The sequence below is a fragment of the Pagrus major genome, chromosome 4 (assembly GCF_040436345.1).
Source record: "Pagrus major chromosome 4, Pma_NU_1.0".
In the NCBI taxonomy this organism is placed as follows: domain Eukaryota; kingdom Metazoa; phylum Chordata; class Actinopteri; order Spariformes; family Sparidae; genus Pagrus; species Pagrus major.
This window is the reverse complement of record NC_133218.1, coordinates 35,853,791-35,878,641: the sequence shown is the minus strand read 5'-3', so window position 1 is coordinate 35,878,641 and position 24,851 is coordinate 35,853,791. Positions and strand designations below refer to the sequence as shown.

The following is a 24,851-nucleotide window of genomic DNA, read 5'->3' as shown; positions in this document are numbered from 1 at the left end:
AGTAATGTTAGAACGTAAACAGACGACATCACGGTCACATGACTTAAACGTCACCACCACTAAGCGTCTCACTACACAATTACTATACAGGTTTTCTATGAACTGATCAATGTACAAGTTGTAAAGTCAGAGTTAGAATAGTTTGTAACTAACGTCGGCCTATAAAGACGGACTAGTGAGTAGATGAGTCTCGCTGTGATGACGTTTAATGTCCCCCGCCCATTTTGTAGTTTTTAAGACACGTTAACGCTTTATGATTAAACTGGTGGACACTTAATGATGTATTTTATGTCGTTGGACAAAACGTGTAAATATCTCCAGCCTGTGGCTTTGAGACGAGGGACGTGGATGTGCAGAAATGCTAACTGATTTCCGGGTTTCAGGACTTGTTACTACGCCACTCTCTAGTTTTGGCTCTAGGTTTGATCAACCTTGACTTAACTCATATTCTGTTCATTCACAGCTGATACAAATCACAGTGCTGGAGGAGCTGGATCATTATAACCACTGAGAATCATGTTTGATTATGTGGGTGATGAAGTGTTACCCCACTGATGTGCCCCATTTACTATCACAGCACGCAGCGCTGCCCAGAGGAAGACAAATGCCATAATGGAATAATTTACTAGTAGATTATCTGACATATGTACATAAATTATCCCGGTGTCATTTCTGACACGACTATTACACTTCATAAATATGGTAATCACTTTCTGAACTGCATATTGGTTTCATTAATAAGCTGAGCTTTGGCTGCCTCATCCCTCCACTCCCTCTGCGGGGGAAACGATATGAGGTGTCAACATAACGCAGCCTCCAAAATATTGTGTCACACTCACAGATGAAGGAACACTCATAAAAGTGGTAATATGGAAAAATCAGGGAAATCTCTGTTCTTTGTTTCTTCTTGTTTATGATACAGTCGTAATGTGTTTTGCTCTTCTGTCAGGAGATCTAAAATCCATCTTCTTTAAAGTCACATCGACATGAACAAAGATATTAGTTGCTTCTCTTTGCTGGTAAAATGATTTTAAAATGAGATATTGAGATTCATTGTCATAGACCGAGTTCACATGGCAGCCATTTTCCTCAGGGTGGGAAGCCCAAATGTCGCACTGCTTTGTTTTAGGGTGCAAACCATATAAATGTTGGGAATCTGACAAATGATTATGACTTCACTGCTTCCTAATTGATTAGGCCCAATCCCAATACGCCCCTTGTCGATGCCACTTAGTCCTACACCTCCATTATGCACATTCACATCAAGGTGTAGGGTGTCCCGATTCTTTCGGGATAGAGGGGTGAAGTGTTCGGGCTACATGGCTCTCCAAATGGATGGATGGGTTTTCAGAGGCAACGCTTCAAACTCTCCGAAGTATTATCTTCCTTTAGTCACTACTAGTTTGCTGATGTCTCCTTAGCTAGAGGTAGAAATGTGGACTGAAAATGGACTGAGCCAAAGTTACATCTGTAAATGTGTCCGTTAGACAATCTAAAGGATCTTGCCGTTTTCAGGCGGTAGTGATGCTGGTTCAGAAAAGAAGAATTGTATGTCTTCAGTCAGTGTTTTACTCTCAAGCTTGACACTTTCTTTTTGTCTTGGTCACAGGATGGTTTACGCAGACTGTCAGGAAACGAATACATCTTTTCCACAAAACGTAAGTTCACATAAAGCGTACAGGAGGGATGATACGGAGCGTGTATCTATATCTGACATCTGTGTTTTATATTTTGTAATCTATAGAAAATGTTTTTACTTACTGTTTTATCCAGAGGCAGTGAACAACACATTTCTAACCTCCTCCTCTTCATCTGAATGCTTCCGGTCTTGTCTCTTCCCGCTCACAGAGCCCCATCACATCCCCACTCACCTGATCACTCCTCTGTCGTTAAACGACATCCCCCCTCGTATCGCCCAGACCATGGAGAATGAGGACTCTTGGGACTTTGACATCTTCAACTTGGAGGCTGCAACCTTGAAACGGTGAGGCAACAACCCAGTTAACAGTCTTCTACAGGCGCTGTGTCTCCAGCTTTTGTGTTAAACTGCCATCCTGAATCTTCCCACAGGCCTTTGACCTATTTGGGCCTGAAGATCTTCTCCCGCTTTGGGGTCTGCGAGTTCCTAAACTGCCCTGAGGCCACGCTGCGCTCCTGGCTACAAGTGATTGAAGCTAACTACCACTCCACTAACTCCTACCACAACTCTTCTCATGCAGCTGACGTCCTTCACGCAACGGCATACTTCCTCTGCAAGGAGAGGGTCAAGGTAAATTAACAGCAAGCAGGGAAAAAAATAGCCTTCACATATTGTAGAAAGTGACATTTCCATGTTTTGTTTGTATGTGCTGTATAAATACTGTGAAAGTATCAAAACGCTCGATCCTCGGAGAATTTCACTCAGCCGGTATTTTAGAAAATGTGCCTTGAGATGAGTCATCAGGATTTCCGTAAGGTTGTGATGTCACTGTGCAGTCGTAGTTGCAATAACACCGGCAGCGCTGATGTGAAAACACGGTGGGCGACTCCTGCTTTGAGCCGACCAATCAGAGCAGACTGGGCTTTTCAGGAGGGGGGGGTCTTAGGGTACATTAGGTTAAGATCAGTTTGCCAAAAGGAGAAGCTGCTATGTTGTTATGCTACTGGCATGCTGGTCCTACGAGTGGTGGTTTGTCCACATCGACGGATTAAACAACCAGGAGGCTTTTGAAGTGCGTTGCTGTTACTTGTGTATACGTGTTGATATAAATTAATGGAGTGGCAGTAAAAGTTTTTTCTGCTTTTCTGCTCGCTGGCGTTTAATCAGTCTGTAAATTTGTGTGAGAAATGCTCATTTCATTATGTGACTTTTTGTTCTGTCCCTGGATCGTGTAGCCAAAACACCTGAATTTTCTGTATGTTTGACTTGAGAGAAAAGGATTAGTGTGTGTGTGTGTGTGTGTGTGTGTGTGTGTGTGTGTGTGTGTGAAATGCTGCCGAAACACCTTTAGTATCTAGACGTTGGGATTTTCTACGATCACAGCTCTCTGCTCAGTCTCGAGTGTCAGGTGTCCCATCTGAGCCGACGTTATCCAAGGAGAGTCGAGGTTTTGCCCCAAGTGTGTCAGTGGCTCAGTAACTGGTTTAGGCCGTGCGCTGGCTAAGCTGATTACCAAACTGTCTATTTCTGAGCTGAGTGGAGTGATCTTTCATTGGCTTAGCCCGTGAACGGGGGAAGTTACATCACACAAGGTTATTGAATCCCTGGAACTCTACAGACAGGTTAGCAGGTCTGTTACGTTGCAGTTTAATTATTCTGATGATCTCTGCACTGTTTGTCTGTTGTCTTTATTTTTTTTGATTCTCTTCATGTTCTTGATGAAGCATTTCATCGCAGCTGCACAATGCTTATGTAGCTGCTTGTTAAATGCTGCTAAATTAAGGTGAACATTTATTAACTGTCTCTCACAACGTGGAGCTGTTTCTTGGTTTAATCTGCAGGGCTAAACTGGATCCACATCACAGTTCTGTTGATTAAGGGATGTGACCAAAGGTGTAGTGTTCACAGTTTGCATAATACGGTTGAAAATCATAAACATTTTAAGCGCTAGAATATTCCAGTCATCACTAAAGCGTCTGTCATGCAAGAGAGCCAAAAACAAACAACAACAAAGTCAAAGATATAATTCTAGTCTAATGAATGTAGTAGCAGGTTATACTCTGCCAGCTTTAGGACCTAGTTGCCAGACCACCATAGTGGTAATATACCAGACGTTCCAGCTTCATATTCCCCCCATTTCTCACGTCCTTTGCCCCAACAGCAAAGTTTGGATCCCATCGACGAGGTAGCTGCCCTGATTGCCGCCACCGTGCACGACGTGGACCACCCGGGCCGCACCAACAGCTTCCTGTGCAACGCAGGAAGCGAGCTGGCCATCCTCTACAACGACACAGCTGTGCTAGAGAGCCACCACGCAGCACTGGCCTTCCAGATCACCACACGAGACGACAAGTGCAACATCTTCAAAAACATTGAGAGGTAGGAGATTCATTACACAAGGAAAGAGGTGGGTGCCTCAATTGAAGGTCACCGGATCGCACAGTTAAACCAAACTGTTACCAAAGTGGATGTAGACGTATGTAGCGACAAGTCTTAAAAAGCCAAAAATACTCATCACATATCCTCAAAGACCCTCAAGTAGTCTAGGGCTGCATCATTTTCTTGACTAATCGGTTAGTTATTGGGTCTATAAAATATCAGAAAATGGTGTAAAAAATGTCAAATCAGTGTTTCCCAAAGCCCAAGATGACGTCCTCAAATGTCTTGTTTTGTCCATAACGGGAAGGAAGGGTCATTACGTCACTGAATCTTTGGTACACACCATAACTACGTCGTATGACTTCTGATGACGAAACACCTCCAGAAAATGAAAGAGCACACTTCAGAGAGCAGGTTAAAAATGATTTTTTACACCACACCCTGTTCGTCCCGCAAATTTGTGTAGGAAAGGCTCCTGTTCTCAGTGTCTCATCAGCGGAAATCTGTCGGACCTTGGTTATCACTTGGATAAAAAAAAAATCAGAGGTTATCCTCCTCTCTGAAATGTGTTGGAGGCATTTCCTCGTCAGAACTCATATGATATAGATATGTTGGGTTTCAGTGTGTTTCTCCATGCATCTCCCATAGACTTCAATACAGCTGACACCACAGTCTGGCATCAAAGACAGATTCAGTGACGTTATGACCCTTCCTTCTTTTTTTTTTAGGTTTCTTGGCTTTTACTAATCAGAACCTGAGTTTAGGCAAATTATCTGGAAACAAAACAAGACAAGATTCAGGATTAGGAACAACTGACTGTAATTCTGGACTGTCTGGTCACCCTGTTCACGTTGTAAGAGAAGATTTATGTCCTTTCCCCTCCCTGGAAGTTTGGCTTGTTCGATATCAACATAACTGAGGCAGCAGAGTGATTCATTAACGGAGCTCTTTCAGTCTTGATTTCTAATTGAAAGCTGGAGGTTTCACCTACAGTATATACGCATGTCCACAGAGACATTTAAGTATGTAAATGAGGCTGACGAACAGCAGAGTCAATGTAAACGTCACTGCTTTGGTGCGTGAAATAATGAGGATATCAGAGCCCTGCAGTGTGCCAAGTGCCTTCAGTCCACAGATGGAAATTCTTATAAAAAAAAACCTGTTCACGTCAGACATTACCTGAAGCGTCACAGCAGATAAGCTGAGTCTGCTGATGAAAGCGACACTGTGTGTGTGTGTGTGTGTGTGTGTGTGTGTGTGTGTGTGTGTGTGTGTGTGTGTGTGTGTGTGTGTGTGTGTGTGTGTGTGTGTGTGTGTGTGTGTGTGTGTGTGTGTGTGTGTGTGTGTGTGTGTGTGTGTTGACAGCGGCGGGGTAGTAATGTGATTTGAGTCCCAAAGCAGAATAGCTCACATGTGCTGGTCCCCTCAGAGGGGGAGAAGGTGAACAAAGCATCCATTCATCGCCGCTGTCACTGCAGTCAGAAGGGAGAAACTGTTCACACGGGGTTTCATGCTATTTACCACACTGTCATCTCACTCGCTCTGCTTTCTCTATTCCTTCCTTCCCCTGTCCTGCCTTCACCCGTCTGATTTCTGACCATCTCTCTCTCTCTCTCTCTCTCTCTCTCTTTCTAGGAATGAGTATCGAACATTACGCCAGGCTATCATTGATATGGTGCTCGCCACTGAGATGACCAAACACTTTGAACACGTCAACAAATTTGTCAACAGCATCAACAAGCCACTGGCTGCTCTCGAGGAGAACGGGGTGAGATTGAAAAGAAAAAAAGAAAAGAAAAATCATCCTGCATCCCTTTTTTATCTTTATTTCATACCTGTGTAGAAATAGTAGGTCTAATTTTAGCACTTTTTTTTCTAAATAGATCAGTGTTGTGCGTCACAAGCGGGAAAGGACACACACAGGAGCATTCACACACTGGATAAACACTTTATTGTGATCTCATTCTGTCATAATCGTACTCAGTCCAACAGTCATGCACGCGACAACAGTTTAAGGAGAGCTCGGGAGGTGACGGGTCTGGTTCTTGTGGCCTGTGTGTTGGCCGGGCACAGAAATCTTTGTGGGGAGAGAATTTTACAACTCGGTACCATCTTTCTCGTCTGTGTGTGGAATGCTCCACACAGACATTTAAAAGTCGCCTTGCCTTTTTAAAGGCAGGAATGATGTGAATAAACGATTTGATGCTTTTATTTCCCTGAGTTAAATCTCCACTTTCAGAACTTCACACAGATTTAACATTTACCTGTTTGGTATAAATTGTAATGGAGTTGATTAAAAAAAAAAAAAGGTCTTTGTGTCACGTTTACTTTCATTTAGTGAACATTGAGACTTGAAGGTCTAAATAAAACAGAGACCTCACTCATCCTGGCTTAGAAAAATAGACCTTCTGTGCTTCTCCTTAACATAATTGAATTCAGTCTTGAAACGTACAGATCATGCACATCATGTGACTGCATGCTGTACTCTTTTACATGTAAGTGTTGCAGGGGCTGGTTAGGAACACACACTGAACACAGACTCTCCTCGTCCTTAAAGAAAACCTTTATCAGCTGCCATGTTTTATCTTCCCAGTGGTGGTTTATGTACAAACACAGTTATTTTTAAAGTTGTTCAGCTGATATCTACTGACACTAATGAGTCGAACTTGAGTTGTCTTTGTGCTAATGATCTGTTTCTTTCTCTTTTTTTTAGGGAAACAGTGATGAGGAATCTGTCAAAAGCGTCCTGACATCCCCCGAGAATCGCATCCTCGTCAAGCGGATGCTGATTAAGTGTGCAGACATCTCCAATCCATGCAGGCCTCAGGAGCTCTGTATAGAATGGGCCGGACGCATCTCAGAGGAGTATTTTGCACAGGTAATTAGGAAAATAAGGTGGTGTTAATGATGTGAAGAGACGGACCCAGAAGGGAGAAACGGCACTTTAAATGTGTTTGTAATTTATGTGTTTTGTTTTTTGCAGACGGACGAGGAGAAGAGACAAGGTCTACCAGTGGTCATGCCTGTGTTTGACAGAAACACGTGTAGCATCCCAAAGTCCCAGATTTCCTTCATAGACTACTTCATTACGGACATGTTTGACGCATGGGATGGTAAGACTGCACAGCGCCATGGAAACACTAGAGATACATGCACTGCCCTCGCTCTGCATGCTATATGTGCTGCAAGGATGACGTATTTGTGTAGGCTAACCTGGAAGTTAGCATCACCCTGGTTCCCCTCGACAAAAAACCTGTCAGATTTTTTAATTGGATTTTGGAATATTGCCGAAAAAGCTTTGTGACAAACAGACTTTGTTACCGTACTTAAGTAGTCTTTTCAGATATCTGTACTTTCCAGTCCAGGCAGACTTGAGTCAGCTAATAGGACCACTAGCCCATTAGCTAATTAGTGAGGAGCATAAATTCGACAGGTGGCCGTTTCTTACATATTGCACCTTTTAAAGGACATGAAACTTGATATAAACTTGAAATATGTATTTTTAATAAAACTGTGGATAAGCAAACCTACACTGTACGAGTACTGTACCTTGAAACCAACCCAGGTTCCCTTACATAAAAATAAATCCAATGACTTACACACAGTGAGATGTACAGAATTTAAATTTGGGGAGAAAAGGGAGCTCCGGTATCAGATTGGTCATCTGAATCTTCACGTTTCCTGAGCTGAGCTATAAGAATCAGTAGCGCTCTTTTACAGAAAACGTGTTAATAAGACAGAGGTGTCACACTATCATTAAAAACAAATCACATCTGAGTTTCAACTTCTTTTTGTCGTCTCTCCAGCGTTTGCAGACCTCCCTAATCTAATGCAGCACTTGGACAACAACTTCAAGTACTGGAAAGGCCTGGACGAGAGGAAGCTGCACAGCCTGCGACCGCCTCCAGAGTAGGCGCTGCAGTGTCCAGCCCCGGGACTCTGCGGTCTGGGGCGGCCCTCCTCTCTCGTGCTGGGGCGTCTCTCTCCCTGCCAGCCAAAGGACCTCCTCGCCTTCACTCTCCTGCTTCTGTAGCACGCCGAGCGTCCACATGTCCGTCCATACAGAAACCACAGAAGGACTTCCTGACGGGCAGCTGCAGCCCTGTCAGATGAGAACTGTGACAAACAGACACACGGTATCCTTATGAACTTCTCGTGCCTCTCAGGCATTCGCAGTGTAGCTGGTCATGTGACACGACTGAGAGAGGGTCCTTACAGGCCTCCTGGCAAAAGCATCCGTCCCTTAATTACCATGGTGGCTCTCCTGTCTGCCTGTGAAGTCGCTGTTTGACTAAAAAAACTGCTTGTTTACTGAAGGAGCGAGCAACAAGTGTGGTCTGAATATGAAGGATATGACCTTTGACCTCCATCCCTGTGCTCGCAGCAAGGCAGGACTGCTCCCTCTGCCCCTAGAGGCCACACCATGAAAGAACACTCCACTGCTTTTTTTTTTTTTTTTTTTTTTTTTTTTTTTGTTGTTTGTTTTTTTGGCAATATATTCATGTGTCCTTCAGAAACACATCCGAGTTGACACGTAGCTGTCCTGACAGACACGTGGGAGGGGGATGCTTTCTTTTTTTTGGGGGGGGACAGGGAGTGGATCTTTACTTTAGGCCACTGCTGAGAGACAAAAACCTCAACATCATGATCATAGGTAACTAATTACAGATGATTTGGTATGTTAATTTTTCTTAGATGTTCCATATTTTCTATATTACAAGAAAAAAAGAAAATTCATAAATGAATTAGTTGATAAATAAAGAACAAAATGAATTTCAAAAAAGAGAGCGAGAAAAAGCCAAAGCTGATGAAGACAAATACTACTATAACTCTCGATAAAATTCACAATTATTATTCATATGAAGCATTACCATATTAAACATTTTTATTTTCTTATCAAAAAAAGTACAGTACCAGTTTGAATGAACACTTTTGTATTGCACTGTAAACAATATTAGAAATGTCTACGTCTCAGTGATTTGTCCAGGGATGGGATGTTGCATTGTAGAATAAGCTGTTATTGTTGATCATCAGGAGTTTGTGCGTGCGTGCGTGCGTGCAAGTGTGTGCGTGTGTGTACGTGTGGGTGTGTTTGGGTTTGCAGGTGTGGGCGCGCGGGTGTATTCATTGTTGCAACAATCCCTTACTCTTGGTTTAATGCTGTAAACCGCTTGACATTTGACAACAGCAGAAATATGTGAAAAACATTTTGGACTTGAAAATTTTTTCTCCCAGAAATTTTTGTATCTGGTTTATCCTACTGAAAAGACTGCCTTATTTTATACAATATTTATACAGTACATCCCACTGTGCAACTGCAACGGACATCTGGAGTTTTTATTATAACATAGTCAGAAGGTTATGTTCAAGTAAATCTCAATATTTTTATAGACAATGAATTTTACACTGGATTTGCAGCAAATGAGATCAACCATTATAGCTATCTGAATACCTGTGAATGGGACGGTCACGAAGAGCACGTATACAGAGAACTAAATGGTTAAGAAGGATGTGGATCGCAGAGTTGTCTATCACTGTCTTTAAGCAGTCTCCTAGAGGCCGGCTTGCATTGATTATTGATCAAACATCATTCTATTTTGGCCACTTGTCCAACATCCTTATGCACAGACCCAGGGAACAGCTTTCTGTTCGAGGCTGGTTTCAGATTAGGATACTAATATATGTTAAAGATTGTTGCTTATTAAGAATATTTCCTCTTTAAACAGTATATAAAATGCCATAACAGCTAAGCAAATGATGGTTAATAAGACGTATTGACCACGATTATCTTTGTTTCTCTCTTATGACAGAATTGTACACTCAATCAGGGGATTTGTTTGTTCCTTCTGATTCACATCTTGGTCTGAAGGCACGGAAAAAGAAATTAGAAACTATTCAATGAAAAATAAAATAATGTCAATTATATGTTTGTAGTCCATTTCCTGCAATGATTCAACGTCTGTCCTCTTACTTCTGTCCTCTTTCTCTGCCTGTTTTCACTCATTATTGAATTCTGTCTTGCTATCTAACCGCCTCTCCTGATTACTTGTTTTGCTTTGAACCATCTTAATTTGTAGAGCGACAGAAAGGGCCCGGTTCGAATCAAAGGTTTTCAGTATTTTCAATGAATCCCAATGTCCACGTTCCCGGTAAGTCCGCAAGAGTTCAGGGCTTTCCCACTTTACCCACAGTTCATAGCGTTGTAACGTTAAACAAAGGGTTACCATGAACCATGGAAAGATTTAAATTCAAATAAAATGTTAATATAAAAAAAAACAGCGGTAATGCAGATGCTTTCATTATTATGTATGCAACAGACAGAAAATAAATAACAAAACACAATGCAGCCCACTAATGGCAATTACATCAGCTCCCTTAGTTCCTATGGGGTTTTCGCAGCCCGGTACTGAACGTCTAAAGACCCGGTACCGGTCCACAGGAGCAGGGATTCCCAACCACCGGGGGCACTGGCAAAAAATGAATGAATAAATGAATGAAAAGTGATAAATATTACTTTATGTCACAGATTTACACAAGTCACGCTAGAGGGTGAATTATTCTGCATTGTTTTCTGAGAATAAAAAGTAAGAACTTTTAATTTGACACAAGAATTCTGTTGCATTTCACTTTATATTTTGTTATCGTCATTCTGTAAATGTTACCAGAATGCAGGAAACAGTCTTTGAATCTCAAAATCTTTCAAAACGAATGGGAGACAGTGAATACAGGTAACTGTGAGGGTACACTGGGGTGTAGAGGTGTCACTCCATGGTCCGCGTGTGTGACATGTAGGGAACCCCCCCTGCTCTTTATGGCCCCCAAGGCCCCGGGAGCAGATTAACACGGCCCTGCTCGAGAACTCGTGAAAATGGCGCCCTTACATTTTGGGACTTTCCAACACTAAATCATGTATCCTAAATCAATTGTTTAAAAAATCTTCAGTCAGCTTGAGATTTGAAAAAACCGGCCTATTACTCTTTCCGACAGCGTTACGTCACATGAAAACAGCTCCACTTCCGGCCAGTCACACTTTACGGCAGGTCGTCAGAAAAGCTCGCCGGCAGACTGATGGCTGCAGCCGCTCAGCGTCAACTACGCTAGAAACTTAAGTTTTTACTGCAGATTTAGCGGAGTGGTGCTATGTCTTCGGGAATGACTGGACAAACACCGTAAGTGCCTGTTAACTGTGTTTATTGTAATCAAATAAGGCCACTTGTGTAACATAGGCGCTAACGCAGCGCTGCATATTTGAGCCGAACAGCAAGCTAAGCAGCTAAGCTAACGCTAGCATACATGGTCGCGGCCTGCTAGTGAGCGTTAGCTTGCGGGGTATCATATGTGCGCTTAAATGTCGACAGGAGATGTTTGGCCTGGGTTTGTGTTATCACAATACTTCAGCGATATATCCCTTCAAGTATTAAATAGAGAATGTAGTAATATGAACATTCAAAACGTGCGTGTAACTCGCCAAATTAGCTAGCTTAGCTTTAGCCTCAGGCAGTTGCCGCTAGCTAACTTTAGCTGTTGGTAGCTTAGCTGATAATAAACAGTCAACTAACTGCGACGACTGTTCATTTTGCACCAAAGTGTGATGTGTTGGCTTCTTCAACAAGACACAGACTTAATTATCGAGAGACCTTATAAAAGCCACATTTTACGTGGTTAGGATTAACTAAATAAACATCTTTAAACGTTACTAGTGTCGGTTTAACTCCAGTTCCAGCTAGTTTTCCCCCGTTATTTTGAAATATCAACAGGGAAAAGTTTGTCTAAACATATTATGTAAGGACAGAGGAAGCATGCAGGGTACAAATATGTGAGCCCCTCCTTCATTTTCCACAAAACAGTTTACAAGCTTCACAAGTTTCTGACTCGTCATTTAGCTGTATCATATAATAAGCAAGTCTACCACCTAAGTATTCAGTCAAAGGCACTAAAGTTGCCATTTTAATCTCGAAGATGTTTTGTCACTGATCTAAAATTGATCAGATAAGTTTCAACAAAGATCTTAATTATTTTTTTGTATTAAAACTAAATAAATAAACTCTCTTAGTTTTCATGACTGAACACACTGATCTTGAAGGGTCACTATGTAGTTTTGGAGAAGAAATTAAAACTCAGAATTTTAGTATTTACAACACAGAGGTAATAATACCAACTCAGAAATATTTATTTTTTCCATAAGCCAGAGGAAAATAAGGTCCCCAGAACACTGTGGTGTGGTGGCAGGGTCCGCCAAATATTAACAAAGTAAAACAGGGAAATTCCTCTGAGAGCAGTTTGTTTATTAAGTTATGGATTTGATAAAAAATTCTGAGTTTGTATTGTTACCTCATTAATATTGTAAATATTATATTCTGACTCTACATAGTGCCCTTTTTAAATAGTGTTGTTAAATGAATTGTCCTTGATTTTATATTTAACATTGTGCTTGTTGTTGTCTCTTCCTCTCAGGTGCCTAACCAGCCGATGGGATCAGACAGCCCAGCCTAAACAGAGGAGTAGTGAAAATGCAGGCCACCCCGTCTCTTTACCAGGAGTCGTCAGCACTGCTGGTTCAAACAGCACAGTGTCCCAGCCAACACAACCAGGAGAAAAGCCGGCGCCTCCGGGAGGAGTTGAAATGGCTGCGGCCATGGCTGCTAAAATAAATGCCATGTTAATGGCCAAAGGAAAGCTGTTGACTCCTCCACCCTTACTTGCAAAGGTGCACGTGATTTGAAACAATGTTGACAATAGTAGAAAAACTCTCATATGACCTGTTTATGCGTTGATTAGAGGACTTACAGTTTCCCTTGTTTTTTCACATCTTTTAGACTCCTAGTGTGCCTGTGCCAGCCACTACAGAAGAGATGGTGGTCACGGAGGTCGATATAAATGATGTGCCGCTAACTTGCAGGGACCTTCTTACGAAAGGCAAGACGCAGGAAGAGGTAAGTGGAAAGTGGCCATGGCAGTGTTACATTTGAGACACCACACTAGTTAAGAAAAGTGGAGAAGTGAGGAAAAAGTTCAGAAAATTCTTTAACAGTTTTAAATAAACGTATCCTCTAACAATCCCTCTAATGTCCCAATGAAACTTTCTCTTGCCTTTTTCAGATCCGACAGGTCAGTGGAGCAGTCGTCTCAACAAAAGGTCATTTCATGACTGACGCTGAAAAGGGAAAACCAGGGTATGTACATGATTAAGACATGGCAAGATCATGTCCCGCAAAAGTAATAAAGAGTGCTGCACAGATGACATATTTTTGTAGGCTTACCTGGAAGCTAGCATCGCCCTGGTTTCCTGGTGTTTTTTCTTTTGGATTGTAGCAGAAAATAAACTCGGTGACAAACACAAGTCTATGATAGTTGTAAAATTACAGTTAGAATAGCTTGAAAGTAAAGATGGACTAGTGAGTAGATGAGTTTCTGTGTCGGAGTGATGACGTTTAATGTCTCCAACAACCTCTGTAGTCTTATTTAGCCACTTATTAGCAACCATCTTTAATTTGTATTTTATACTGTAGAACAAAACGTGAAAATATCTTAAGCTTGCAGACCTTATTTAAGGCATTTAACCGAAACTCATTAAAAATAACCCATAGACTTTGAGCTGGGAGTGCAAAAATGTTAACTATTTAAGTGTCAGAAGTCATTCCTGCGCCACTCCAAGTTTTACATCAGTCTTGCAGAAATGGTTCACTTGATGCAGATGTTAGACGAGTTACACAGCAATTATTTGCTTCAACACAGTCATGTTCTTGTCATCGTTTTGATTAGTTGTCACAATGTCATATTTATACACGCTTTCCTACAAATCTTTGCAATTATAGCAATAAACCATTTTGGTGATTACTTGCTCATTGCTTGCCAAGAATCCCAACATATTAATAACCAGTTAAATGTCCCATTTAATTCAGATTAAATCAGTCATCAGTCACAAAATGAATATTTGAGTGTTAATAGGGAAAAAAGAGCAGACGTTTGGAGTGTGACACTTGTGCTTTGCTTTCCTTTAGACAAAGACCTTTGTATTTGCACGTCCAGGGAAAGAACCAAGAACAAGTCAACAGTAAGTAGCTTTTGTTTATCCGAGTCTGTTCCCTTGTGTCTGGCATTGTCGTCATCTAATATAATTCACAAATGTCGTAAGCATTCAGAAGTCTGTTCTGTGTTGCACTGCATATGGCTGATGTCCAAGCATTGCTGACGTTTCTCCAACATCAGAGGCTGTGCTGAGGATAAAGGAGATCATCTCTGAGGACCTGTTGAGAGCCTCGGCTGCATCAGGAGGCCAGCAGGTGCCTGTAATGCCTCCAATCACACTCTACCCTCAGCCCCCTCGCCCCGTCATTCCCTCACCTGTGCCACGGATGCCCAACACCAACTCAGTGCCAGGCCAGGGACATCGGCCTGCAGCTCCTCATACAGGGGTAGGCAGACATGATATCCATGTTGAAGTTCATCGCTCCACAAACTGTTAACTACAGTGTTACCTTGTGATAAATATTTTTGTCTGTAGTGTGGTTAAATCAATACTTGTTGCTACTTTGTGAGCAGTCATCTGACTTGCATATGGTATATCTTTCATGTTAGACATGAGCAGAGTGTCGGCTTTAGCTGGTTGAGCTAGTTAGCTTCATAAAAATGCAGAATTTATACAAGGGGGGTTTGGCCCAAAATCTATTATCATGTTTCAGTAAATCGTTTTTGTTTTTATGCTGAAATGAAGTCATCAAGTCTTCTTAAACACAAAACAAAATTGTGAAGAAAATACATTTTTGACATATGATCATCATATAAAGATAACAAAGAATGTTATAGAATTCATTATGCATCTCAAACATATTGCGTTGAATATTGATCGTCTGCAGCTTCTCATAGTGTGTGATTTTAAAAATGGAGGTAAAGAAAGTGAGGCAAATAAAGACCATGTTGCCTTCACTGATACCCACCTCCCAAATTAACTAGCAGAGAGAACATCCCAGGTCTACAGGGAAACGCCTTGGATCGCTGCATCTGCTTACAAAGCTGTTCTACCTCATCATCTTATTTTAGATGTCAATTAACAACTGAGATGTGCAGGGCTTTGTAATGAGACACGTTGTTCCCTTCATCCTCAGAGTTTTGTGCACACAAAGATTTTCGTCGGTCTGGACCAGGCGTTGCCCTCGTTCAACGTGAATGAAAAGGTCGAAGGCCCGGGAGGTTCATACCTGAGTCACATCCAGACGGAGACGGGGGCTCGAGTCTTTCTCAGGGGAAAAAATTCTGGCTACATCGAACAGGCGTCAAAACGGGAGTCATTTGAGCCTCTTTATGTCTACATCAGGTATGTTCATTCCGAGGGCTGACCAAGTTCCCTGTTAGGATACTGATTCAAGTGTGTTGTGTGGTTGTACTGGAAGATCAGGAAGTTTTTATTAGTAGAAGTAATTTAAGAGACAGTTTGTCTTCAGAGTTAACAGACAACAAAACAATAAACCAGATGGAACTAATGGGGTTTCTCTACACACGTGCTGGCTCGGCTTACCTCTGTTTGACTTGCCACGTCAGCCAAGCGTGGCAGAGATTTGCATTTCCATCACAACAGGGCTGCCTGCTCGAAGGTGCGTCTTTAACTGATGACGCACTCAGTTTGAGTAGCGTTCAAAGGAGCGTCTGTAAATAATCTTCCTCCCCACAGTATTATTGAAGAATAGCCGCTAACAAAGCTCCGCTAAATCAGTTATTAACACGTTTAATTTCCCATAACTTATTCACAATAAAAGTCCCCTGTTATTTAGTTGTTTAAAGGTTTTTTTAATGAAGAAGCTAATTCACAAAATGTTGGTTTTTCGTGAGCAGTAACAGCTGAAAGCAAACACAATGAAACGGTAAAATACAGCAGATATTTGAGAGTATAAATGGGAACACAGGAGAGAAACTAAAGAGATTCAGTTAGAAGCTATAAAATGACTCGGAGCTGAACACAGAGTTTTAAAAATGCCTTTCTCTCAGATCTCTTTCATAGAGATGAGTTATCGCAGTATTAAGTCAAGTCATATCACAGTGGAGGGCTGGGTGCAGGTGCTACTCTGGAAAAGGTCCATCTCAGCGCAGTAAAACTGGTTATGACAAAGCCAATCAATGCAGTACAGTTTGACTTGATGTGGCCAAAAGTGCCAGTGGGAAAACCCCATAATCAACCTAAATGTACCATCCCTAAACAAAAACGTAAGTCTCTTGCCAAAACTCTTAAGTAAAGCGAACCACTGTGTATTTACCTGATGACATACACGTCTTGAACAGTGGTCAAGGGAGTGGCTGTAACTTCTCTTCCTCCCCGGAGTATTGTTGAAGAATAGCCACTAACAAAGCTGTGCTAATTCAGTCATTTAAAAGCTTTTATTTTGAAGCAGCAAAATCTGAATTAAATTGGGACATGACTCGTGTTCATGTTTTCGTTCCCTGCTTGCTTATGAAACCTCCTTCTCTTTTCCTCTGTTCATCGTATTAAATCGTGGTCTTTTGTGTGTTGCAGTCACCCAAATGCAGCTGGGTTGGAGGCAGCAAAGAAACTCACAGAGAGCCTGCTGGAAACTGTAAGTTCATGATTTTGTCTTCATGAATAAAGTCGTAGTTGTCGAGTCAGGTGAATGAAATGTTTTTGCCTGACGGAGGTTTAAGAAGGTGAAACTATTGAAGCATATAGTCTTCACTGATACCCACCTCCTAAAGTGAACTGTGGTAGTGTGAACCACCTGATCTCCAGAGATAGGTTTTGAGTGCTCTGCACCTACCCACAATGCAACTCACCTTTGAACACAGCCCATTGTGGATTGTTATCCGGCTCTTTACATATTGTTTTTCTATCACTCTCCAGGTGAGAGCTGAACATGGCCGCATGGTGTCGATGTACACAGCCACAGGCTCAACACAACGTGAGTATTCTTTTACGCCTCATACATAATTCCCACAGTTTGACAAATATCAACTACCAGCTGTGTGCATTCATATTGTGGTAATTAATCCTCTCTCGACGTCTTTAGTGGCTCTACTATAACTTGAAATAGTAGGTCACCGTTATCGATTCATGTGATATATATGCTATTAACTCCACGTTCTATACTTTCATTTCAGCATACGCAGCACATGGATTTCCACCTAATAGCAATTACTCTAGCCAGGGATCCTGGTATAACTACCCAGCAAATGGGTATGCTGGCGGCTATTCAGCGTACCCAGGAGCCAGTGGTTATTGGAGTAATGCAAATGGTCCCCCAAGTCATTCTAACATGTCGACAAACCCTCCATCTTCTCAGGCAATGGTTCAGTATCCGGTGTGTCCTAGGAAACCGCATCCCTATCTCGTCCAGGTAATTACCAGAGATTAAGGCTATTTGTCTCTAATTATTTTCAGCATTCGTTTTTTTTTAGTTATTTTGTAAATTGATTTTGAATTTGAAAAAGCTTGTTGCATGAACCATAGCCTCAGGTTTTAACCCACACTCTTATTTAATGATATGAAGAAGAAAAAAAAGTGGGTAAGATATTTAAACGGTAACCAGCAGTGGTTTTGGCTTTTTTTTTGTTGTTGTTGTTGTTGCCATTTTGTTATAATTAACAAATTACTAATTTCAATACTTTGTTTGAATCTGCACACACACTACAAACTTCATTATAAACTTTATGATAAAGGGTGTTGTGCTTTTTGTTTAATAAAGGTGTGAATCTTCACTGTCAATGATTTAAAAGCACAGTATTCATCATTTAAATGTATTTAGGAAGTCCTTTAAATAATCACTCTACAGTATAAAAGCTTCATGTTTTCAATAGCATCCCATCTCAGTACATAAACATTACAAAAACAAATGCAGGTGTGTTGAAATCTACAAAAGTCAAGACAAGACACTTACTGAATGTGTCAGACATCACAAACGTGACTCTGTGCCTCTTCAATTAATGGCTGATTGACTGGGCTTGCTGTATTCTTTACACCTGTAGACGTTAGCTTCAGGTGAAAACGGCTAACGTGTTAATAATTGTTGTGATGCAGAAGTTGCACACTACATGTGTCTCTTCAAAGTTCATACAATCCGACACCTGCCCAGATAATCAGTTTCAAAATACTGAGTGTTTTCATTTTTTATCACTTGCTGCTGGGCTCCGACATATCTCCTCACATAAGTAACTGTAGTCTAATGTCCGCCCTCAATCTGAAGCATGAGAGCGATGAAACTTTAAAACTTTATTGTCCAGCCGAGGCCCAAAAATCAACAATCAACAAGCAGCAAACTCTCTATTATGCTCCGTCTCTGCATCGATGCAGAATCTTCCACGTTCACATCGTGCCGGTCTTAGAATCGAGACATTTCCACACCTCTAATTGTTTACGTAACATTCAGTAATAAAATGTTGTCATTACACAAACATAACCTGTTAACGGCATTGAGGATTTCTAGTTCTTTAAATTCCTGCTGCAGTATCAGTGTGTGTACGTGTTTGGTTTTTCTCACTGAAGGATCCTGGCAGCAGTGAGACGGTGGATCCTGAAGGATGTTTCAACACCCCCGCTGACTCAGGAAGTCCCAAACGTCATTTCCAGGAGGGGGCGAAGGAAGAACAGGTGAGCTGAAGAGTAACACCTGCACATACCACTGAGGGATCATTTTGACGCTTGTTAACATGAATATATATCTTTCACTCAATGATTGACCTGTTTGAGTTACTGCTGACAGCTGAGCTGTCTGCTCCTCATTCATAAAGAGCAGAGAGGCATCAATCATCACTGCTATGTGGAGAAAGTACCAGTCGTCCTTTTATCTTTTGTCCTACGTGTATATTCTCTTTAGCTCTCGTGTCTATTCATTTTAAAACTAGTAGCAGTGATTTATATAAATAAACGTCAGCACAAATGGTTGTTAAAGAAAGCCGAGCAGTGGTTTTTGACCACAGGCATCAATTGTAGCTGCTTAACTTTGTTACACAAAAAAAAAATGGATACAATGTTGACTATTTGGAAAATCCTGACATTGAGAATCAAACCCCAAAGCTCTTCAGACTCTGCTGAATTCATATTGTGCCTGTCATCATGAGACATATCTTTAAAGGTCTGAATAAGGGCATATTTTTACTGTCGACTTACTTGTAATTTTTATTCAGTGCTTACTTACTAGAAGTCTGTCGACAGATGACTCAGGTTTACAACCTGAGTCATCTATTAAGCAGCCCTTTTTAACAGCCGAAATTGGTTCATCACATCAGCATAAACATATAATCTGTAATCATTTTTTTATGTGACTTTTCACCCTTTTAAATTAACCAAAAAGTTGATTAAAAATAAATATATATAAAAAAATTAGCAGCCTTGGTTTTCACATGCTAAAAATGATTTTTCTATGGATCAAACCAAGGTCCTTACAGGCAAGTCTTGTCACTCACCAACACCTGGGTAGTTATTTTGGGCTAACAAGGCTCCTTAATTAATGGGGAGAGAGCCAGAACCTTTAATGGCCACCTGGACATAAAACTGCATGTATAGAATCGCCAGTCAAATCTGATTTTAAAAGAAAATGCCCAAATGTTTGGTGACTTTGCCCTGAAAATAAGGTTTAAAAACACCTTTTCCCACAGGTTATAATTCTACTGCACACACAAGGTTTCACGACACCAACTTCTTTTATGACTCAGTACAGAGTGTCACTGAATGCCAGCTTAATATAAAAGTTTGAATAACCTCACCTTGCCTGGTAGTCTTTTGTATTTGCGTGATATCCTCTTCAATGCTTATTAGAAAAGCAGAAGCTGAAGCTGTCGTGAATCTCGCTTGTGTCGGTTCAACAAAGCAATTTGCTTTGTTTTGGAGGAAGGGGTAGGGTATGTGTCTTACAACCTTTAAGTGGTCTGTTTCTCTCTATAATGTCTCTGATCAAACCTTTTCTTTCTTTGTCTGTGTTTTTTTTTTTTGAGTCGTCTGAAATGTTTTGTGCTTTTTTTCTGTTCAGCCTCCCGGCAGCAGCTCTCCAGAAGTTCCTGCTCACCAAGCGTCTGAACTTCCGGCCTCCAGCGTTGGAGAGGAGAAAGTAGTAGAAAGGTGTGTTAATAGATCTCATTTCTCGTGTATGTGGTTCTTCATGAATCCTGTGTGGTGTTGATAATGTCTTTTTCCTCTCGTCAGGATTCTGATGCCTCCACCACCTCCTCTCTTTGCGGCTCCCGCTCCTGTTGCACGTAAAAGGCCGAGAGACGCGGTGACAGAAGATCCAGCCAGTGTTCCCGTCAGCGCCGCGTCAGTGGGTATGCATTTCTCGATTTTCTACATTTCTGAGAGACTACTCAGAGTTGTCTGTTGCATGAAAAGGCATCTCCCCCCGTGGAGGAATGGGGGAGGAGTGGAGACCTGTGTGAATCTCTCCACTGATAAAACCCACTAACATGCTCTTCTTGTATATGTTTTTTGTCTTTCCCTTGTTTTCTCTCTCAACATGTGTCCCCGGACCTGCCTGTTATGGATGTGTGCTCTGCTGCCGTTTCATTTGATATCTTCCCTCCCCTGGCTGTGGATCAAACGAACTGAAAAACCAACGCTAACATGGGGCTCCTCAATGGGTTTCCTTTTTGTTTTGTTCTCTCTCTCTGTCTTTTTGTCCCCACACCCTCTTTCTCTCGTCTCCTTTCTTTTCTCTGTCTCTCCATTCTTATTGTGCCCTCACAGGTGTTCAAGAGGAGGTGTGCGAGAAGAAGGTTAAAGTGGACGAGGATGCGTCAGGGCTAGTGCCCTACGGAGGAGATTCCTCTGACGAAGAAGAGGAAAGGACACGTAGCAGTAAGACAGATAACTCATAACCCCCGCCCTGCCCTGCCCTGCCCTGCCCCACCCCCACTGCCCAGGATACCCAAAGACCCAAAATCTACATTCAGTATGTCAACACAGGTCTCAAACTTAAAACCCATCAAGGAAAAATCCACCCTCGCACTGTCGTACACTGTTTAAAGACTATACCAGTGTTTTTAACCTGTTACTTCGAAGAACAAATGCTTCGCTGACCATTTTCTAAACATTATGTTAAAAGCTTTTCTTTGGCATTTTTCCTTTTCATCCAAGCAAACATGGTTTTCCATTGACATCCATTTCAGCACTTTAAAGACGGGTGACCAAGCTTCAATCACCGTCAGGTTGACTGTCTCTTATAAAGCAGTAATGTAAAGTACAGATGACGAGTAAAACAGGCTGAACACTGGTATAGTCTTCGAGTTGTCACCAGTTTCTGATGTTTGGTGCTTTCCTGGACTCTTAAAGAAGAAGGCTTTTTTTATTTTCTTGTCCTGGTTTAGGTTTTGCTTTGTGTCATTATGTTAGTTTCAGAAATGTCTGTCTTTAATACCTCACACAACGGCTGTGAACATGTTGGTTTTAGTCAAAGAAAGGCAGGCATATTTACATTTCTGCTCGCCTGTAAAGCAAATGTAAATATAAAAAATATAGATGGCCTGCCAACTAGATTGTCTCTGTGCTTATCTTTGTAGCCACATGATTTAAAAATGCAACACATCTTGTGGCTACATGTCATTAATTGGTTTTAGAAAATGTAAATCTTTTTTCCCCCAGTGTTTTTCTCTCTTGTGTTATCGATGTCTTAATAGAAGCCTTTCCTTTTTTATTCTACGGGTCTGAATCTTAAACGGCAGATAAAGTTTCTGTGAACGCCACTTTAAAACAAAATGGCCACTTCGAACAGTGTGGAAGTATTCAGGGTGGATTTTTCCTTTTTTAAAGATGTGAATACAGTTGTATAAAAACATTTGGATTTTCTTTCTTAAAACACTTTTATTTTACTTTTTCGAAGCAGCTTTTGTAAATCAAAAACAAAACCCCCTATTTCCTTTTATTGAATTTAAACTTGGTCTGCTGCAGTTGCTGATGGTATAAATACATATTGTAAAATTCAGTGAAACTTTTTCTTATCTTGGAAAATGGTGTGTGCCTGTTCCCATGGAATACTATAATAAAAACAACTGAAAATCCCGGACTGTCTTTAGATGCAGTGTGTTTTATACTGCTGAGGAAGGTCAACAGATGTTTGTTTTTTTTCTGAGTTTGGGTTTTCTTTATCAGAGGTGTCACCAGTAATCTTTGGTAAGTATTCAAAAAACAAAGTTCCTGCTGGCCCTGAGTTTTAGGTCATGTTAAAGGGGCAGCCTATCACCAGAGTAACCATCAGTGAACTGCAGCTAGCAGTCATATTAGCTAACTGCATGGACTGGGAGCTCAGAGCAATGAAGGAGTTGGTGTTGTTTACTGAAAGACTTTCACCTCTTGAGGTACGATGTAGCTGGTTTGCATGCTAACTGCAATAAATTTCCCTGCAACACAATATAGTCTTTGAGATCACGTCAAAACTGTTATTTCTTCATTCTGTTGATGATTTTAGTTCATTTTTTTGAATGTTTACACTCAAACTGCACTTTTAAAGGAGACCTTTTATGCTCAGGTGTGTGCTAGCTGACCAATCAGCAGGCTTGGGGGATCTTAAAGAGACAGGAGCTGAAACAGTGTCTCAGAAAGCGGGAATACAGTGCTGCTGTATGAGAAAACTGATGCGTTTTGAGCTTTAAAGCATGTAAACCTATTCTAGTAATAACCCACATTAAAATTAAGAATGTCTCCTTTAATAGATATGATTGCTGGTGTCAGATGAACGCGTACTCAGGAGCCTCTATGGCGTTGTGTATAGTAAGAGCTCCTGGGTTGTCCATGCTGAAGCATGGGTGGACATAATTTCGGAAGTGACAGTGGAAGGTGTGTAGGTGTTGCTCCAGATCCACGTTAAAGAAAGACAGAGTCCCCCTCTCGTAGTCCAGTGCCACACCTATCCTCACCGGGTTCACCGTAATCCTCAAGTCGGGACTCCAACCGTTGTGCAGAAACTCATATTTATGCCTGAAAGGAAATCAAGAAGAGAGCATCGTTACAAAAAGGACTTCTACATCTAAAGCTTTTTCTCTGTCTATCTCATCCTGTCGGGGATAATTTTGACTGTGTCAGCCACGAGGTAAAGCAGATGCTGAATCATGAGCCAGCAGCAGGATTTCAAATGGCTGCAGATTAAAAGAAAATGAGAAATGTGATTGTTAAATTGTGCGTAGGCCGAATCGACAAGAAGATGCCCACAATGGAAAACGCCACATTCAGGGCTCGTGTTACATGCAGCTCTGATTTATCTCAATGTGACAATACAACTGTCCTGCTTTGTTCCAAGAAGAGTTGCCATGGCAACACTTATAAAAGTAACAGATATTCGACTGTTGGCTCTTCTCTCTTCAATGGGTTTAGATTTGCACAGAGTGGATGCACATTTTTTTTTTTTTTGCTAAGGAAAGGAACATTTCTGGAAGCTATAAATACAGTCTTGGCCCAGTTTCCATGAACTGCAGTAGTCGTCCCACAGAGAATCGGCATGCTAATTGTATCAGATTGGCAGAAAAATCGGCATCTGTTTGTTCCGTGTAGTTCTGTGAAAAATGAAAGCCAGTTTCTCCTCCCAGGCTTGCACAACAAATGGGAAGAACAAGCATGATTTTAAAAAAGAAAAAAAGGGACTGAGCAGCAGATGAACGTTACTTTAAGCCCCGTGTTTCGTTAAAACTTCACATCCTCACTGCTGCCGGTGCAAAAATATTACAGGGCGTCTTAAAATCCTGATATATTAGTCCTTAAAAGTCATTAAATAGTCTTAAATTTGAATGTTGTGAGGCACGAATCTTATCTGCTTTCATTCATCCATCTTTTGATTTCTATTTCAGTGAAGTTCAACAGTAGGAACAAGAAGAAAAACATGTTTTTGACTGGAGGGGGACTTGGACTGAAAATTAATTATGTTTCGCAGTTTTACAGCTGAGACTCCAAACAGATCTTAATAATTGGCACAGTAATGCTGTGTGGTGAGCTGTACCTGGATGGGGTGAGAATGTGTCTCATGCACCAGGAGGTACTGTTGGCTCCGAGGTACGAGTTCCTCTCCGTGTCCTCATACGCAACTCCGATCCTGAATTCTGTCCCATCGTCCACCTCGACCTCCCAGTAATGTCTGCCTCGCACTGGAATCAGATCCCCCAGGACGGCCACACATCTGTACACACACACTCACTATTATTTTACACATCTTTACACGTATTATCATTTTAAAAGTTCTCACTGTCTGCTGTATTCACTGTGTACTTCACCTGGCGAAGGTGTTGTCGTCTAAAGCCATGGCGCTGATCGGCAGCTCCTCATCTCCATAAAAGATGGTGAAGCCATCTTCAGAGATGGACAGACATGGATGGGCTGTGTCCTCCAGCAGGTAGAAGAATGTACCTGCACAGGTGAGCAAATATTGTAGTCATCAGTACTACATTATTTACTCAAGTACTGTGCTTAGATACAATTTTGAGGTACTTGTACTTTAGCGTCTTCACTTCTGCTTCTTTATTCTTCCACTTATTGGAATAGTGTACTTAGATTTTATTTATTTGATAATTTAGTTACTAGTTACTTTGCAGATTACATGCTGCATCAGAGCCAAAGTAGCACAATTAAAAATAAATGTATTACCTCCACCAAGAAGTTTCATGTTTTCCACCCGAGTCTGTTTGTCAGCAGGATTAAACAAAAACTACTGAACAGATTTCCACTAAACTTGGACGGAGGATGATTCTCGGCTCAGTTACTTTTTGCTGATCCAGATGAAGGGAAGGCTCCAGGAATTATTTTCTCACCTTCTTAACATTGCAAGATGTCTTTGGTATTTCACCTTTTTTTTATTAATTTCTCAGGGAATAATGCATGGATGTTGATTAAAACAAAATCGTGTATTTAGGTGGCTGGTGT

General features: G+C 41.3%; 3 protein-coding genes across 4 annotated transcripts in view; 2 read left to right on the top strand and 1 right to left on the bottom strand.

Moving 5' to 3' along the window:
• The window catches only part of pde8a (phosphodiesterase 8A), a 60,526-nt gene extending 50,583 nt beyond the window's left edge, over nt 1–9,943 (top strand). The window contains exons 15-22 of the mRNA XM_073464953.1: nt 1,610–1,658; nt 1,849–1,984; nt 2,071–2,269; nt 3,801–4,018; nt 5,654–5,786; nt 6,732–6,896; nt 7,002–7,131; nt 7,825–9,943. Coding sequence (XP_073321054.1) covers nt 1,610–1,658; nt 1,849–1,984; nt 2,071–2,269; nt 3,801–4,018; nt 5,654–5,786; nt 6,732–6,896; nt 7,002–7,131; nt 7,825–7,931 — 1,137 coding nt within the window. The 3' untranslated portion in view covers nt 7,932–9,943. The remainder of the gene's footprint in view (nt 1–1,609; nt 1,659–1,848; nt 1,985–2,070; nt 2,270–3,800; nt 4,019–5,653; nt 5,787–6,731; nt 6,897–7,001; nt 7,132–7,824) is intronic.
• Nucleotides 9,944–11,056: 1,113 nt separating this feature from the next.
• On the top strand, nt 11,057–22,008 carry LOC140994585 (KH homology domain-containing protein 4-like). Its single transcript, XM_073464299.1, has 14 exons — nt 11,057–11,187; nt 12,473–12,725; nt 12,835–12,951; nt 13,118–13,191; nt 14,020–14,072; nt 14,228–14,433; nt 15,124–15,332; nt 16,524–16,584; nt 16,866–16,923; nt 17,123–17,358; nt 18,504–18,608; nt 19,987–20,075; nt 20,160–20,278; nt 20,697–22,008. The coding sequence occupies exons 1-14, from the start codon at nt 11,159–11,161 to the stop codon at nt 20,825–20,827; spliced, it is 1,740 nt and encodes a 579-aa protein (XP_073320400.1). The 5' UTR covers nt 11,057–11,158; the 3' UTR covers nt 20,828–22,008.
• LOC140994584 (fibronectin type III and SPRY domain-containing protein 2) overlaps nt 21,790–24,851 on the bottom strand; it is a 10,275-nt gene continuing 7,213 nt past the window's right edge. The window contains exons 12-14 of one of the 2 annotated variants that reach the window (XM_073464298.1): nt 24,206–24,338; nt 23,935–24,111; nt 21,790–22,922 (exon numbers count right to left, since the gene is read on the bottom strand). In XM_073464298.1, the coding sequence (XP_073320399.1) occupies nt 22,673–22,922; nt 23,935–24,111; nt 24,206–24,338 (560 nt within the window). In that variant the 3' untranslated portion in view covers nt 21,790–22,672. The remainder of the gene's footprint in view (nt 22,923–23,934; nt 24,112–24,205; nt 24,339–24,851) is intronic. The other variant, XM_073464297.1, reaches the window with a different exon arrangement.

What these genes read in the sequence shown, in the direction of transcription:
- LOC140994585 (XM_073464299.1), top strand. Translation starts at nt 11,159, where the DNA reads ATGTCTTCGGGAATGACTGGACAAACACC. An exon ending in GGAATGACTGGACAAACACC is followed by an intron (nt 11,188 to 12,472) that starts GTAAGTGCCTGT and finishes TCTTCCTCTCAG; the next exon opens with GTGCCTAACCAGCCGATGGG. An exon ending in CGTCAGCGCCGCGTCAGTGG is followed by an intron (nt 20,279 to 20,696) that starts GTATGCATTTCT and finishes GTGCCCTCACAG; the next exon opens with GTGTTCAAGAGGAGGTGTGC.